We start from the raw sequence: 18,230 nt of genomic DNA, 5'->3' as shown, positions 1-18,230 counted from the left end.
ATAACGATAACGACAGCGACAACGACAACGACAACGACAAACGACAATGACAACGACAACGACAACGACAACGACAACGACAACGACAACGACAACGACAACGACATGGACAACGACAACGACACGACCAACGACAACGACAACGATAACGATAACGACAACGACAACGACAACGATAGCAATATCTGACCTGCTAATCGCCCTTTCTCGCAGTCGGAGACTGAATTACTAAGGGCGCAGCTCAACAAGGTCGGACCGAAGGAGCTGTACTCGGCCCCTGAACACGACCCATGTATGAGCACGGTGCACAGACACCACAGCCTGATGGAATAGGTCGTCGGGAGTCAATTTTGAGGAGGGAGGAAAACCGCAGTACCCAGAGAAAACCCTCGGAGTCAGATTGAGATCGACTGAAACTCAGCCCACATACGATTGCTTCGTTTCATTTCCTTTATACCTGAAGATATATTTTCATTAACTTTAAACAATAGAAGTTTCCTTTAATGAATTCTGTCCAACTAAGTCTTTTTATATAATTTTTTTATAAATATAATTATTATTTTGGATGAAATTTTAGCTTTCCACGTCATTGATTGTTTTCAGTTTTTTGTAACCGTCGCTTTTGCAATGGCCAGCGTCCAGTGGGAAATAACGTAATTCACCGGGCGAATAAAGGCACAAAAAACGGTACACGCTAAAGAGTACCTCACAGCCTTTCCCCGCCACAAAATAAATAAAAAAAGTAAAAATAAGAAATATATATATTTATAAAATCTCAGTTCGCTCCTCGCTCCTGAAAGCTGCAAATAAATTTCAAATTGGGAGAGGTTTGCATTTAGTGTTCGTAATCAGTAAATATTATGGAAAAGCACAGTAACAATAGGTTTGACGAGCAACATGTCCTGTTTCAATTTTGTTGCATTTCTTTGCTGTTCTCGCACTGATAACGACGCAAAGTGACCAATTTGAAAGTATGTACAAGGCGTGAGCACCCAATAATGAGCTTCCCATCTTTCTCTGCGAAATGCCCACAAATGTTTTACCAATATTATTCCAAGAAAATTGCAGACCGCTAATCGCGAAATGAGTATTTGAATAAAACGAAGAGATATTTAGCGTCACATTTACCTACATTTACGTGAAACACGAACAGCAAAGTGACCATGTCACCACGATTTTCCCATTTTTTGCCGGTTGGTCTTGCATTTTTAACGTGAAAATAGCTAGGTATTTTCACGTTTGCCGTATACGTGGAATTTCTTCTCGTTTTTTCTTCTACATAACAATTTGTTTGTTAAAAAACGAACCCCTAAGCCATTTTACGGTAAGTCAAACAAGGAAAAATTAGGTTTCATGGCTAGAGCGTAAATAAATAACTCCTAACCGCAATTTTCTTTATAACTCTCGTTAGCTCTCTGTTGACTCACAGAACAGCTTGACCGAGTTGGAAAATGCCGTAAAACTCTTTCTTTTTCCCCCCAAATTTTATACAAGCGTCGTTTTCTGTTTCTCTTGGGTCTCGCAATGGTCCCAAAAGAAAAAAAAACAATGCTTATTCAGATGTTTAAGTTCTTGAACCCTTGTTTTTAGCGTCTTCAAAGAAATGCGGTGTTGGTTGGGAAATTGGACTTGATGAAAACTGCTACCAAATAAACTCAAATCAGTGGAAGATTTGGGCAGGTTTGTACTTGAGAAGTAATAGTGCATGTGGTGACACTTTCTTTGTTTTCTAGCCGGCGGTGCATGTGCATTTTAGTAGTCAAACGCTCAGTATGCCCTTCGCGGAATGATTGGAGAGAGCAGTAAATTGCCACCAAGGGGGTGAGTCAGAAGCATGAGAGATGACGGAGAGGGGGAGAGGCAAGAAAAAAAAAATACACCCTCTTCTTCTCGATCCAACTTTGTAGCTTGATAGACTGGTGCAGGAAAAATAGAGTTAAGTCGCTTTCCCCAGTAAGGCACTTGCACTTGCACTATGCACTATGTACTAAGTACCGTTTTCAGTTTTAGTGTGAGTCCAATACTTCTCGAAAACATTGTTTTTGGACGTCTAGACGTCAGTTCAAAGGATAGGAAGTTTTCGGAAACAGTTTTCAGCACATGAGATTGCCATTCGCGTAATTTTTTTTTTCGGGATTTACTAATCTTGGATGTATCTGATACATAAAACAACTTGGCATCTGTTATATCTGAAAATTTTGAAGTCAAAGATGAGACAATTCTATATTTTACCCTTTCCGTTGCACTATTTGTGCTGTTCTAGCTCTTTATCTTTTTTTCTCTCTATCAAAACATGCAAACTGCGTCAATCTCTAACGTCAAACTACATTTTGCTGTCCGCCGTAAGTCGGGATTAAAGTTTTCACGGGTTGTTTTTCTTCTTATGGGTTTTAAAACAGGTCTCTTTTATAGTATTGTTGCCACAACGATCTGTTTTACGGTTTAGATGCTCGTGCAACGTGTTTGAGTCGTGGCGGTGATCTTGTCAGCATAGTCAGCGTCCGGGAGAAAAACTGGCTGAATGATCGTTTGAAGGCTCTGAGTAGCTGGGCTTACTCTTTTGGATTGGTTTAAATGATCGAGACGTGAATAAACATTTCTACTGGAGCGACGGAAGCGCATACAGGCTCACGGCTTGGGATGGTGGATATCCGAAGGATTATACATCACAAAGTAAGTTTAATTGGCAATCACAATTAAAGAACCAAAGTAAATACCTCTCGGTGACATAGGTTTCTTGCACCCTTCTGTAAGTTCCGGGCCGCGATTCTCTTCGCGCACGCTCATTGTGACTGCAAATTCAGTCGTTACCATAGACACCGTTTGCTAGCACCAGAAATGTCAGCGAGCGAGGAAGCAGCGCAGAATATCGATCAAACTTCTAGCCAAAAACACCAAAACAAAAGCAAGACGTTGGAGCGACGAGGAAACTGACCGACAGTTGACGAGGGGTAATATCCGCTTCTATTTCTTGCAATATCCAATGAAGTCCTCGCATTTCATTCTTATCATCTGGCGATAAGCTGCCGTGTCTTCGGCGGCTAGTTTTCGAACAATATTGGTAAAATAACCACCCTCTTGTCGTCTTCGAATCCATTCTCTTGTTTTACCTCGTTTACTTGCTGTATCCTCCGTTTCTTCAAGCTCGTCAAGTACTAATAACACTGATAAACAACGCTTAAATTTCACTTTACTCTCCGCCATTTTGCAAACAGCCGTTGAAGTTACAACGTGGTGTACGCTGGGAAATATCCTTACCCACAACCCAATGCGTCTCATGTTTGATCAAACATGTTGAATGGATGTTTGGTATCCTTTGGCCACCCCCTAATAGTTAACATGTTGGACTGTCCAACATGCAACCAACATGTTGGATCGTCCAGCATTTATCGTTTGGCCTAGCCTTAAGGTTCGTGTTGACAAACGCCCAATTTTGATTGCCGAGTTGTCTGATGTTCCTCACCTATGATTTGAATTACGCTTTCTCTCGATAAAGCTCTAAGACTTAGCGGAACGTTTCCTCAAGAACTGAACGTGATATCAATAATAAATCAACCGGAGGTTGAAAGTCATCATCGAAATAAAATGCCGTTTAAATAAGTAAAGTTAAATCTGTCATAACTTATTAAGTCTCTGTTGAGACTGTGTGTAAATAAACGAAAAGGATACGCTAACTCCGGATTATTTTACACTCTTAGACTACAGGGCCTGTGTGGAGATTGATGCATCCAGAGGAGCCTGGAAAGATGTCAGCTGTGGTGAATACAGACCCTTCATTTGCAAAAAGAAAATGGGTAAGAAAGGAATGTGATGAGCTTCAACGTGGTCATCTATATGTTAACGGTAAACTGCTGTGTGATTATTTTTCGACTATTGGTTTAAACAAAGTTGTTTAGAGCGTGTTGAATTTGAATACGATTCTTGAAAGAAGGGAAGCTTAAAGAAATCTTCCTGATTCTGGCTTGCCGCTCCAGTTTAACAATTCACCTAACGATGTCATAACCTGCCAAGTCAGCAAGAAGCGTTTTGCAGTGCAAGTGTACGTTAATAGTTTAAAATACATTTCATTAAAGCAGAACCAAATGAGAACCAGTCTTGTGCGAATGTCAGACTATATCACTAAGGATTACTAAATAGTAATAAGCGTTCCATTTTTAACTTTAAATTTAAAATTTAAATTTAATATTTGGAAGTGCATTTTTTTGTCATCCCGAGGACCATCTTTCCTTAATTTGTTCAATTGTACTGCACAATTTCGACCTTCGTGGATCTTCTTTAATGCAGTAAACGTCTTTCCCTAACTAATAGATGCTTTGTTTTTTCTTTTCTTTTTCTTTTTTCGTGATCATCAGCTTCCACGGACAGTGATAAGTTCCCCGTGACAGGCAGTAAGTAATTCATCAAAAACTGCCATTAAATAATTGTTTTGCCAGCAAAAAGTTAATTGAAGAGCAATCATGCCGAACAATTATGTAGTACATGAGCGCACGGACACCTAAGAAATTGAATGCGGCTGTTTCCTGCTTCATTGACCATTACAGGAAGTTCGAGTTCTTATCTGTTATTTCACAGGATTTTATCTTCCAAGAGAGAGGCATTCCCCACTGTCCGAAAATACTTGCCAAAACCAGTAACCCTTTAAAGATGAAAGCCTCTTCAGGGTGTTGAATAACGAGCGTTCGTATTTACGAACTAAAAGGTGTATTTGTGCTGTGAGAACCTTTTAAAAATTTCCTTTAATCGTTGCCTTGCTTTTAGGGCGCATGTTTTGAAATATTGACTTGTATTTATAGTTCTCAGCAACGACTCTTAGTCTAACCTCTTCCCTATTGAGTCAATGGTTATGTTTGCACACTGGATCAGTGCAGCCAGTTACCCTTCAAAGTAACCCTTTGAAACTAAAAGCTTCTCGATGTCTCGACGAACTACGAGGTGTATTTATCCTGCAAGAACATTTGTCAAAGTTATCCTTTTATCGTTTCCTTGATTTGAAGGCGCGTGTTTTGAAATATTGACTAGTATTTAGTTCTCAGCAACGACCCTTAGCGCTTCCCTACTGAGGCAATGGTTATGTTTTTCAGACTGGATCAGTGCAACCAGTTACTATTGGCCACTGAATGCACTTGTAGACAATGGAACTAAAGTAGCAGGAACCATCCCAGGTTCTGTCTTTGGGAACGTAATGAACAAAACCGATCGTTATCAAGTCGGAAGAGATGCTTTACGGTTTGCCGGTTATAACGCATACGTAGAAACCGGTCCATTTTCAGATGATTGTATCACCGACCCCAGCCAATGCATTAACGGTATCACAGTCTCGTTTGTGGGGCAGTTTGAGGATGGTGCACAAACGTGGACCAGAAACACGTTTATCGTAAACACGATAGGAAACGAAACACTGCTTCAAGGGAAACCTGGATTTGCAGTGTATGTCGCGAACGGTCAGCTTTATGTGGCGGTCGTTACTGGAACAAAGAACTGGACGTTGTTTGATTCACTGACCACTGGCAACACTGTATGGCAGCACGTGATGTTTTCTTGGCAACTGGAAAGAGGTCTGGTATTGTACATAAATGGAACAAAAAGGTCAGTGACAAATTGCGTAATGCTTTAGCTATCTTGAGATTTACACCAGATTATTTCAGATTGTTTTAAGATTGCTTCAAGCAAAAATGGTATTTAAAAAAGAAATGCAGTCTGAAATATCAAGCTTACTTGGATTTCTCCAACTACCCAGAAACATGCACTTTCGCCTAAGAATGTACTTCCCCGGTCGAAGAACAAGTTTTTTTGCCATGGCTCGTTTTCATTGTTCGCAGAATCACACGTGCAGTTTCTACCTTAGATCATCACTTCATCAAGGAACATCTTCTCTTTACTCTGGTAATACAAGTCTTTCGCTGACTGTGGGCAGCAAGTCAGCTCAACCATCAGCTGGTGGATTTCTGATTCGTTCATTGGCCGTATGGAAAAGATATTTCTCATCTCGAGAAGTCAGCAAAATATATCTTGCTGGTAGGAATAGTTTGTAAAGTTAGGGGCTAATATGCAAAATTATTAATAGGAAGCTGACACAATTTTCAGCGCATGTATGCCTATAATCAACGGATTTTATTACAATAGTGTGTCACAAGGGATTGTCTGTTTTGTAGTTTTGACGTTTCTTAGCGCACATTGAGCTACCTTCCCTTCAAAAATTCGCCTCTATGCTGACAAAAGTCGTTTCACCCACGTCCTCTAGAGTAAAAGACACGGGTGTCACCCCAGTTTTCAAACGGTGGATAGCGCTTTCCACTGGATAACGCATTTGGTTTTGTTAGTGTTTACCCGCTGGATAGTGATTTATCCGGTGGATATCGTCATCCACTTTTTGAATAACGCAGGCCTAAACCCGACTTAACTTCATTAACTCTTTTGCAATGTGAATACTGCTCTGAAAATAGAAATACCAAGATGTCTTTAATGACACACCACTGAATAATATACCCATGCACCCCTGTATCTCAACGTTAGTCTTGTTATCTTTGAGAAGGATACAGATATTGCCTGAGAATCTAGTAGGGAAATCTCCTGCTCCTAGAGCTTCGCGCTTCACCGTGCTACGCATTCTTGGGTGTGCCATAATTACCTTTTTTTTGTATTTTAGAGCTCGGTAGTTGTCAAACTGGTTGGAAAGAATTCGGACAATTCTGTTATCAGTTCAACCTGAACAAGAAATCCTGGTATAATGCAAGACTGGCATGTCTGTATCAACAAGCAGAGTTGGCAAGCATCAATTCCCCAGTTGAGCAAGCGCATATAACGTTAGAAGTAGGACGTTATGGATTGGATGCAGAAGCTTGGATTGGTAGTGAATTCTTTTTGTTGTCGTTGTTGTTGCTTTTATGGTTTTATAGTACAGCGCTCGGATGAGATGTTAGTTAGCCATTGTCGAAAAGGCGGAAGTCAGCGGAACCATCAATATTCGATATTTTTTTTTTTGGGAGAAGCGATTTCATCTTTTTCCAGAATAGACAGGTGGATGGTGTTGTTGACGGTATATCAGCACAGAAATCCTTGATTGCCCCTCTCTTTATTGCTGTGACTGTGTTCCGTTGTTGCTTGTATTGACACCAATTTAAGTATGTTGGTACACGGTGAAATTTATTTTAAAGTCGATTTCGTATTCAAATATGCTTTTGAATATCGGGGCTTATCCACGGCAATTGGTTGTTGCGAAGCTGTATTCGTTTCACGGGTGCATGTTCGTCGAGGACTTGTTTGAACAGGCCAGACCAATCACATATCATCGATATTTTCGAAAATGTAAGAGCTGATCCATGGAACGTTTCTTAGATTAGAGAGAAACGCATTTTGATCCAAATTCTTCAGAGATCTAAACTCTATTGTTCTCGCTTTAAGTCTTGGTAGCTTTTGTTTCTTCACAACAAAGATCAGATCGTGATCACAAATCCCGACTTGCAAATTTCCGCTTGTTGCCAATCTGATTTCTTTTCGTTTGGCGTACATTCTCTCAGCTGCTAACGCACAGGCTGGGATAAAATCCGTGATTTTACATTTCCCAGGAGAGCGGTAACAAGCACAGATCAGAAACCAATTATTTGCATAGTCCTTTACATCTAAACAAATTGATTCGACTCCTGGGGCCCGTTTCTCAAAAGTCCCGAAACTTTACGGGCCGTTTTCGGGTGTCACAATTCCCTCTGTATCTCAAGAAAAGAGAGGATTTAATTCGTCAAACTTCACAGTTATTTTTCTTTTTGTTGCCTTGAAAACATGTTGAAAGATTGGCTTTCTAAAACAAGCGGTTGGCAATTTCACAAATGGCTTTTCGGGCCCGAAAAGTTTTCGGGACTTTTGAGAAACGGGCCCCTGGCTCGAATTTAATCTGACGGTGGGCCGTTACGTTCGATCTGATATAGAGAGTAGTCCACCTCCTCCTTGTTTTTCTATCCCGTCGAATAATAAGATATTGCGGGTGGGCAAATAAAGAAGAAGAGGTAGTCCCATCAATCTTGCTTTCGGTGATGAAAAGGATATCAAAAGCACATCCGTTGAGTATATTAATCACTTCGTCTGCTTTGCCCAGGATGCTATTTACGTTAAGATGACCAATTTTTTTTTAATTGTTCTTATAATAACCGTTTATGGTCGTAGAGAACCAGTCTGTCGGTGATTTTAATGATTCTGAATCACTGACACAGTTTATTTCGGGTAGCGCTGAGTCCAAAAGCAAAGAAATCAGTTCCTCGGTAGACGTGGTAGGAAATGGTAAAACTGCCAAACAACAGCAGTTGCACACCCATAACTTTAATGAACCTGTAGGAGCGTTAAAATCTCTGTATTTATTGGCTGGAAAAGTGGCCACATTTAATGAAATAACTACAACGGCAAATAGAATACCGAACTGAACTGTGGTTCACGGCGATGGTTCGTTGACATGACGGGCATTAAGGTTTATCACTAGGATTTTTTTCCACGTCTCCTCCGGCTCTTAAGAGTAGAATACTGTGGGCAGCTACAGCATTAGAGTAGTATAATTAATGTCTTCCTAGGCAAGAACGTTCTTCGCAAGCACCGCGCGCGCTTTCGGCTGGAAATAGCCACAAAGTTGACGTGGAAATGGAGGCGTCCGAGGTCGGGTTGTGCGTTCAAAGTGAGCCCTCTCAAGGACTTTTGCAATTGGACACAAGCGGTTAAACTTAAAAAAAACCACATCACCACTTTTATTCTTCTTTTATTTATTATTTGTTTTTTTTTGTTTTTTTCTAGGGTTGAACGATAAAGGAGTCGAGAGTGAATTTAAGTGGTCCGATGGTTCAAATGTTGTGTATACTAACTGGGATGCTTGGAATCCAGACGATTGGGCGAGCTCAGAAGATTGTGTTAGTGTGAGAAATTCTAATGATGGCCGGTGGAACGACCAGAACTGTGACAACAGTCTAGCTTATATTTGCAAGAAGCCCAAAGGTTTGAACTCTCATTGCTCGTGAAATAAAACGGGGAGGTTTTCCAATTGAATGATGTCGCGCATTAAAATGATTTAAAAGTTGTCTTGTCGTTTACGTTTTATGGGAGAAGTCCAGAATCCGTTATAAATTTGAAAAACAAGAGCTGTCTCAATTCTGGCTTAGGTTATTTCAATGTCAAAGCTAACAAAAAATTGAATGCGCACTCAATGCACTTTCGATGATACATGCAGTGAGTAGGATATCAACGAATAAAAATGCGTAGCTTTGAGTAGTTGTTTATTTGGCACTTGAGACCTGCACAAAAGTGGTTTCTTTTGCATTTGTTGAAAGAACGCCTGAAGTTATACCGACAAAAATACAGCAAAAAAATTAGTTTGGTTCACAATTTTTCCATAGAATATATTGTGCCGAACAAAGTTCCTGGAAACAAAGGTAAGGAATTTCACTTCTACTTTCTCGGTCGTTACTTAATATCACTATCTTTATCCTTATAAATTGCTGTGATTATTACTATTCTCACTTACCCCACGTTTACCGTTTGATATATTGCGAAATTTAGGGATGCACCAATGTGAAGTTCTTTTAAATTCGAGGAAAATTTTTGTCTCGTGTTTCATTACATTGGTATTAATAGGACACGAGCAAAATGGATTTGCAAAATCTGTGACGACCAAACATCAAGTGTCGTTTGCCCCTCCACCTCGCCTTTTTTTGTGAGTGGCATCTGCATTGAATTTGGTCATTGGGTATATTTGACTTTGATGGGTATAGCGCCTCTTCTCTGCTCGTCATAGGTAATGTCTAGTTTGCAGTCCCCCTCCAGGAGCTCTATCGCTATATTTAGCATTTTCTTCTGATTTGTATTTAATTGTTAGGTAAAATTACATTTTACATGAATTGCCATGACTAATACTTCAGAAGAGACAACCTGTTGCTTTAATTTCACAGCTTTCAAAATCTTGATCTTGTTATATTCGGAAAACTGTAGTATATCTCTGAAAGTGTACTTTGAATTCTGTGAAATGTGAAATTTACGGTTAAATGGACTTTCAGGTGCATTCGTGAGGCATTGAAGAATAGACTGCGGCCTGTAAATTTCATAGTTTGCCATCATTGTTTTTCGGCTTTTCATAATACGTTAGTGTAATTAATTTGGTTGAGTAATCTTACTGCCCTGCGTTTCACATATATTAGCGTCCGAGAGCTTTAGATTATAGGAGGAGAACGACAACGAGGACAAGATTTCCTCATAGAACAACAGTGAGCGCGCGAAAAATAGTGTCATTTTTGCGATGTTTTTCAAAAATGTCTTCGTGTCAAAACAAGTCACCAACATGCGTACACGGTAGCAGTTTTGGCATTTTTCAATCAGGAAAAGGCTCAATTGCCAGCAATACAAATAAGTGGGAAACCTGTGCTACTGACAGAAAATAAGATTAATAGTCCGGGTCATAAATTTTCTTAGTATTTTCGCTGAAACGGGGTCGGTGTTTGGAGTGAGGAAATGCTGCACCTAACATCTTTGGATCACGATTGTATACAGTGGTACATAACCATAGTATCTTGTGACACAGGCTTTATCATTGTAGCTCCACAGGAACTTAATGTTTGCCGGTGGACTTCAGCCGTGCTTAGCTGCCCTTTATTTACGACTCTTAGAGTCCTCTCTGCTAACTGGGGACGCACCACCGCTAACGTATGTGGATATAACGCCGTAACCGTCTGTCGACTCGATGTAACGTCAAAGGTACAGGCAAGATGCCAAGGCAAAAATCACTGTTCACTTAAAGCTTCGGCATCACTGGGTCCAGACCCTTGTTTAGGAGTGAGCAAGTATCTTAACATCAGCTATGTTTGCGAGGAGGGTAAGCAACGTTTAATTAAGGAGATTAATTCTTTCATTTTTATACATAGCCAGGTAAACAATCATCATGGACAAAACCGTTGAGAAGACCCACCCTCATATCAAGTTTCGTGCGGTCACGGGGGCCAAGGAACCAATTCAGCCCCTTCCCTGTTTTTCATCCAGCCTGAGAATGAATTAAACATAAGTATAACCGGACCTCATGCTCTTAGCTGCATACAATTTCTTTAATTTCATTTTCTGTCTGGTGCGATTGACTAAATGAAATACTGTAATCGGATTTGGATTTAGGTGACTGAACACAGTTTTGATGCACTCATACTTCCATTTCTGCCATATTTACGCAATCTTTGCATCGAAGCTCAAAAGTTGGTCACTGATAAGTACTACCACGAGTTTTTCAATTTTCGTCAGTTTATGTGCTTTGCAGGCCCTTACCATGGTAACGCATCTCGATTAAAACAAGGCCTGAAGGATGCGTGTTCTTCATTTATGCAAAATTCACTCAGTTATATTTGCAGGCATTTGCGTACTTAAAATAATACAAAGAAAGAAAGTTTAACAGCTCTTATCATAGAATTTCAACAGACGGATTTTTCATGATTCGTCTGTTATATGTCTGATTTTTTTTTCTTTTAATAGACGGCTTATTAGTAGTCGAAACTATTTTAGAACAGCCAACAGTTGTTGGTCTAAATTTTTTGAGCGAATGCGCATGCTCAGCATTCTGCTGGGTTTTCACTTCTAAAGCACCACGACGTTAATTTGTTTTTCTTTTCTAAATCCACCTTATTTGACTGCGGAAAACTGTGCTCAGCCACCTTAAGCTATTTAATAGTTTTGTTTAATCCTCAACTTAGGGAGCATATCAGGTTGTTTTCCTTTTTTATTCGTTTGCATAATTATTCAATAAATATTCTGTAACCCAGAAAAGGCGAAAAAATCCGCCGTAGTGCCGCCAGTTTGGTTAATGCAAATAATTAGTCTCAGACGAAGCTGGTGAGAGGTTAGTCATGAAAAGCTTTAAAAGCACGAATTCAAAACTGTTTGAAACGTCAAACTTTTAACTGGGGAATAGACCGATGCCTCGGTCAAGAAACTAACCACTAGTTTTTTTGGCAAGTTTATGGCAACTGGTACGCTGCAATTGTTTTTGTCGAGAGATTTATGATGATAATGGAAATACTTGTAAGAAACGTCATTTTAAAGCTCAACATCGTTTTGGCAGGAAAAGTGGATCCAGCTTGTCCTACCGGTTGGCAAAGCGCACTTGATGATCCCCGCTGTTTTGGCTTGTTCTTCGATCGCAAAAATTGGCAGGATTCATGGCGAGCTTGCCAAAACCTTGGCGCTGATCTTGCAAGTTTTCACACGAGGTATAAGTTGACTGTTCTAGTTTCGAAGAAAGTATTACCTTGATTCAGGAGTGTTTCAACGTCACCTAAACCTGACGTAAAACTTCAACTTAGTCCTCCCGGTCACCTTTCGTTCTGTATGCGAACGTTTCACTGTACTGTCATGCATAAAAACACATCCTTATTATATCTTTGTCTCCTTTTTTTTTATTGCAAGGAAGTAATAGAACCTGATATCCCTGCCGTGATCAACCAATAATGCGATATTCATGACTCACTCAGTCAAATATTTGTTTTAGCACTGATAACATTGTGGCGACAACATTGCTCATAAATTCGTGGGACATTGGCGATATAGACGGGGTATGGATCGGACTTACAGATGCCGGGCAAAAAGGAATTTACAGGTGGACCGATGGAACGGCTGTAGATTACAGCAGCTGGCTTCATGGACAGCCTGATGAGAGGATCCTTCCTGGGAGCTGCGTTAGCGCTACTCTTCAGCGTGGTAAAATGAGCTCACTGTTCTGGAAAGATGTCAATTGCACTCTTGAACTTCCATACGCATGTTCAATGTACTCAAGTAAGTTCTTCAGAACAATTTTGCAAAGCCCCGGATGAATGTTGAAGGGTAATGATGCTGGTAGTCCGGCGAAACGTACCAATATGGTGGCCACTATGCAGTTGAGATCTATTGCTGTGTGCAGCCTCGAGATTTTAGTGCTACTTGAGTCTAATTTGTTGCTAATATGATAGCAACCCGGCTCAACGTTCGACATACGTGCGTCCGGTTGAATGAATGAATACATAGCGAAATGCTTTAAAGTGGTACTATGATCAAATTTTTACCCCTTAATTTTTTGAGTGTATCACGTAGAATTCCATGAAAGAACAAAAACGCCATTTACTGTTTGCAAATATCTTGATTAGTTCCGGAGATATCTAAGTTTGAAAAATGGGTAAAATATGCAAATGAGATGACTGATGACGTCATACACTCACTCCAATATTATATTGAGTATATAAATAGAGCTACCTTGGCCAATTTGCAGCACAGACCATTGAAACTTGTTAGTCTAATAGTTCTACAGGAAACACACCAATGGCTATAAAAAATTCTGTTCCCATGGCAACTCACTCTGTTCCAGTCCCCACCCACTTGATTTCAATATTTTCGTGATTTTCAGCTCGAAAAAGGTTAAACAAGGTCACAAACTCGAGCTAACATATTTATATGCTTGCTGGATCATGCATATGAAGTGCTGTTAGCAAATATCAAAATGGAACGCCAAAGATGGCCAGAAAAGCTTTTAATATGGGGGAGGTCTGGAACCCAGTATGATGCCATGGTAACAGAACTGTTAAGGTCATATTGTGGAGAACATTTAGTAGAATCTTACTGCAAAAAATCAACCATTTCTGATACAAATTGGCTGAGACATCTCTTTTCATCATATTTGAAGAAAATTTGGTTGTGTATAACGTTATCACTTGACTAATTTGCATATATTAAAAACTCAAATATCTCTGGAACGAAAAGAGATATTTCAAAAAAGTAAACAGCATTTTCTTCTCATGCAGAATACTTGTTTATGTTTCAAAATGGCTTAGATAGGAAAGATGCGATTTTCGTCATAATACCACCTTAACAATCTTTCTTTACATTCATCATCCTGTAAGTTTTGCCTCAAAGCCATTCACCGTTAGTTGATCATGGTTTAGATAGCTGATGGCTACACCGTTTTGGTGAGTCGTTAAGCCTCGGGTTTTGCTGGCCAACATGTTGAAGCGGTAATCATCTATGGTGGGTGGGCGTAGAGTCACCATCTTCTTTCGTTGGATGTTGGGAAACAGTCGATGGTAAATTGTAAAACCGTAATTTTTGCATTAAAAATCTCCAAGCTTTGTTATCTAATTGCACAAATATTGTAAGATTGAGAAACGCAAACACGAAACATGGCGAATTTTCATTTATCTTCCTTTCCAATGCAAGCCAGGGGATATGTTTTCTTTAATACGACCGATCCTCGAATTGGGATTTATCTTGGTTTTACTGTTTGTTCGTTCGTTAGTTCCCTAGTTTGTTATTGTTATTATTATTTTTTGGTTTTAACAGGCAAGGCTTCAACTACTCCTCCAACGATAGGTAACTGACCACTGAGCTTTACAATACAACTTTTTTTTCCCCATAAGATCAAGATTCCGAATTCTAAGTAATTTTGCTGATCCCAGATTGACGCTGATTTGAATAATAGAATCATAATTGTATCGGGATTAATGCCAAGAGACGCGCCATATGCTTTTTGGATCATTTGGGTACTCCCTTGACCAAACCTTGGCTTTCTATTTTGATGTCATGAAATATTTTGTCAAAGGTATGCGGCTCTTTCATGTCTCGTTAGGTAACTGAAGCAGACAGGCAGAAACAACCCTATTTTGAGACTGGAAAAAAATTAATTTCTGCTAGCCCAGCCATGCAAGTCGCTTTGCTAATACGGACCAGTTCTTGTAAAGTTATTTTGCAAATAGTGAAATAGATTTAAAGAAAGGAACTTTTTTTCTTCACATGCTTACCTTTTCTCAGTTCCTACGGTTCCGTGTCCATCTGGTTGGATGTCGAATGGATCATTCTGTTACAAATTGATGGCACCGAGGTATGTAGTATCTCGAGAAGTATGGCGAGTGGAGTTTTAAGGAAAGCATGGTGTAGGCCTAGAATTTGTGTTTTAGGAAACGAGTTGATAAAGCCGGGTAAATTGACGAACGCAAGAAAAAAAATGTTAGATGAAGTTTCCAGCATTAGCCCTTTGTTAAAGAAAATTAAGGAATGATGGTTGTCAGTAATTATACATAAGGCACAAAAAATCGGGGGCAAAAATGTATTTTTCAACTACGTACACCTAATCCCTTCTGAATCAATGAACACTTTTTATTCAATTAATTTATTGGCATATTTTCGTCATCTTGTTTACACCAATTGCAAAGCTCCTCCATTTCCTACATAAACTGCTAAGAACACCCTGACGAAGAGCTTACACTCGAAACGTCACCGCACAAAGATTTGTTACTGTAAATACCTTTGTAACTCTTTTGATGAGATCAGTTTTTTCCTGTTTTGCTCCTCATCGACCACAATGTCAGCACAGTTTCTTAGAATTAACCCGTTCATGGCGTTTACTAACTTGTGTTCGTATCAAGCACGTGACGATTGTTACATAAGTTTGAGTGAAATGTGACACATCCATTTTGTTTCAAAAAAAGCTATAATCTGATCTGCATTGAACCTGGTCGTGTTATGTACTAGCAACCAAGTTAAACCAAATCATAAATTGCTTTAGAGAATAATGCCTTGATTTACTTTTTCGTGTAGCAAGACTTGGACTGCTGCCAGAGACGCCTGTAGAGCCTTTGGTCAGAATTCTGACTTGGTCAGTATACAAAGCCTTGCCGAGAATACTTTTGTTGCTGACAATGTCGTTAATGGCTCGGCTTTTGCAGTCTGGATTGGATTGAGTGACCGTGGAGTACTCTATGGTGTGTAGCATTGCTATTCATCTCTTTTTAAAGGGATTTCGGGGAATAGTATTCCGAGCTCAAGTATTATAGTGACTTGAAAGACTGTTAAAAATAATTCTGACTTTCTTTAAGACTTTATTGCACTCCTTATAGCATCCTAACATAATATATTCAAGAAGCAATAGAGAAGGTTTACCCAATAGGGCTAGTACCCAAACAAAAAAAAAAAACAACAACAACAACAAAAACTAAAAAAAAAAATAATAAAACATACGAATGACGCGGAAATCGATGTCAGGACAAATGTCTTAAAGACCAGCACTCTCAATACTGCACCGTTAGATCGAAGGTGGCCATGATATCGTATACGAGTGAGTTCAGTTCTACTAAAAACGTTGGACCGCTGACTCATTCTTGTTTCCTATGAGTCAAATTGTCAACTCAGCGCTACATTCCTCATTGACTTCTTATATGTCTATTGTTTATTAATGTAATGAAAATCGCATAGTAAACTATCGTATGCTTCTTAAATGTGCTGGTTGCCTATTGTAAATGGTCCCGAGGAGAACTTCAGTTCGTTCGTTAAATTTAAAATGAGATTTTCGCTGAACGAGAATTGAAGGAGTGTAGTTTCTTCCGCAGTTTTTTTTTGCTCTATCGAATAACGGCCTACGCGTAACGTGTGGTACCACAGGTTTCTCGTAATCTTAAGCTTATAAGGTCCACGCTATCTCCCGCGTATATTAACTAATACAAAGCAAACGCATTGTAAGGAACCCTTTATATGATGTTTGTTTTCATTATACAGTGGTTTTCATGTTTCGTGCATTAAATGGTATGCGATTATTCAAAAGGTCTAGATAGCAGCAACAATATAGATAGTCGTATAAACATAACAACTTTCTTTAATTTTCCAGACATGTTTCGACGGTACATCCGTCATCTTCAGTGTTACATATTTTGAAATCGCCGTTGAATTTAAAGCGCACTGAAGATGACGGATGTACCGTCGAAACATGTCTGGAAAATTAAAGAAAGTTGTTATGTTTATACGACTATGCTATTATTATAATGTAAATGATATACGGCTCCCTGACTTAGACGACAGAACTATCTCTATTGAAGGTCATACATGGAGTGACAAAAGCCCTGTGAAGTTCACGCGATGGACCCCGCAACAGCCAGACAGCCACCATGGCCAACAGCCATGTGTTGAGATGTACTCTACTGGCGAGTGGGGTGATACCGGCTGCTATTCGGTCAATAAATTTATTTGCAAGATGCCTCGAAGTAAGTTGAATTATCTGCTAGTTGTTCACTTTGCCTACAGTACACAACAGCTTACCAAGTTACCAAATGTCAAAACCGATACAGTTGTCCTTCAGCTGTAGGAGTTATCGTAATGATGCGTAAACGTAATGCACATTCAAACCGAGTTTCCCCAACCTACCAATTCTTTTAGTGAAGTTTAAATTAAACGTAGATTCTAACGTTCCTGTCGTTAGTTTAAAGAAAAGCTGGTAACTGTTTAGATAAACATAAAATGGCCACAATCATTTTGGAAGATGAGCTCTTCCATATACATGCAGGTTTAATTTGTGTTTTTGCCATAAGATAAAGTTGAGACGGGGAATCTTTTCGCATCGTTTTCCTATGCCAAGCTACAGATGAGTAGGTAGCAGGCAGGATATAGTTCAGTGCACATTGAAATGGTGCATATAGGCGGCTTACAGTGGAGCTAAAATATATCAAACTATGAGGGTACTTTATGATGTTATCTCGCACAGCTCTTTTTTTTTTTTCCTTTGAAAGCCCACAAAGTAGTGACATCAGCTCCACCTGTAGCCACTAGTACGCAAGGTGAGTGTCCTATTCTTGGTTTTCACGTGACGTCATCAAAACTAGCAACAACCCTTTTGAGATTTAGTTAGTTATTAGAACAGCTGAAGACTTGTCTTTTCACAAATTTTCAGTTTGATAGGGTTTTTCGTCTTGTGACAAAGCACAGTTGAATTTCTAAGCTTTTGCGTGACACGATATTAAAATTGCGGTCGAGAATGCTATCACGGAGGTTAAAAAAGTGACTTACCCGCTGAGATTTTGCAATCTGCAGAGCAGTCCTTGTATGAAAATAAGTATTCACATAGATGTTTATGAGCCCTCAGAAGACGTCTACTGGCTTTTTTATAACAAAACTCGATGACATATGTCTTTGCCAGCTTCCGGCCTCCATATTTGTGTCCCTGAGAGGGGACACAAACATGGCCTCTCCATACAAAGCCTCATAAATTTGAGTAAAACATTTCTTCGAATATCTCCCGCACGAAACATCGCACAGGCCTGAATATTCATCTTCGTTTATCTCTTTGATTCTTGACTTTATTTGTTGAATGGTTTTGTTACAGTAATTCAATTAATTTTACAGTACTTGATTATTTATTCAGTCAATCACTAAACTGTTTATGGTCATTGGAAAAAAGTGACAGGTGGCTCACACTAATACCTGCCTTTCTGTGGGATCTT

General features: G+C 39.4%; 1 protein-coding gene across 1 annotated transcript in view; it reads left to right on the top strand.

Moving 5' to 3' along the window:
* The window catches only part of LOC138060118 (macrophage mannose receptor 1-like), a 91,962-nt gene that overhangs the window by 11,992 nt on the left and 61,740 nt on the right, over positions 1-18,230 (top strand). Inside the window, 18 exon segments of the mRNA XM_068905833.1 lie at positions 1,591-1,680; positions 2,447-2,554; positions 2,557-2,673; positions 3,699-3,794; positions 4,353-4,388; positions 5,082-5,586; positions 5,846-6,015; positions 6,647-6,847; positions 8,773-8,970; positions 9,369-9,404; positions 10,562-10,837; positions 12,065-12,212; positions 12,491-12,774; positions 14,308-14,337; positions 14,776-14,845; positions 15,562-15,725; positions 16,833-16,997; positions 17,520-17,567. Of these exon segments, the coding sequence (XP_068761934.1) occupies positions 1,591-1,680; positions 2,447-2,554; positions 2,557-2,673; positions 3,699-3,794; positions 4,353-4,388; positions 5,082-5,586; positions 5,846-6,015; positions 6,647-6,847; positions 8,773-8,970; positions 9,369-9,404; positions 10,562-10,837; positions 12,065-12,212; positions 12,491-12,774; positions 14,308-14,337; positions 14,776-14,845; positions 15,562-15,725; positions 16,833-16,997; positions 17,520-17,567 (2,742 nt within the window).

Source organism: Montipora capricornis, chromosome 1 (assembly GCF_036669925.1).
Source record: "Montipora capricornis isolate CH-2021 chromosome 1, ASM3666992v2, whole genome shotgun sequence".
Classification (NCBI taxonomy): domain Eukaryota; kingdom Metazoa; phylum Cnidaria; class Anthozoa; order Scleractinia; family Acroporidae; genus Montipora; species Montipora capricornis.
The sequence above is the reverse complement of the archived record's forward strand: the minus strand, read 5'-3'. Positions and strand labels throughout refer to the sequence as shown.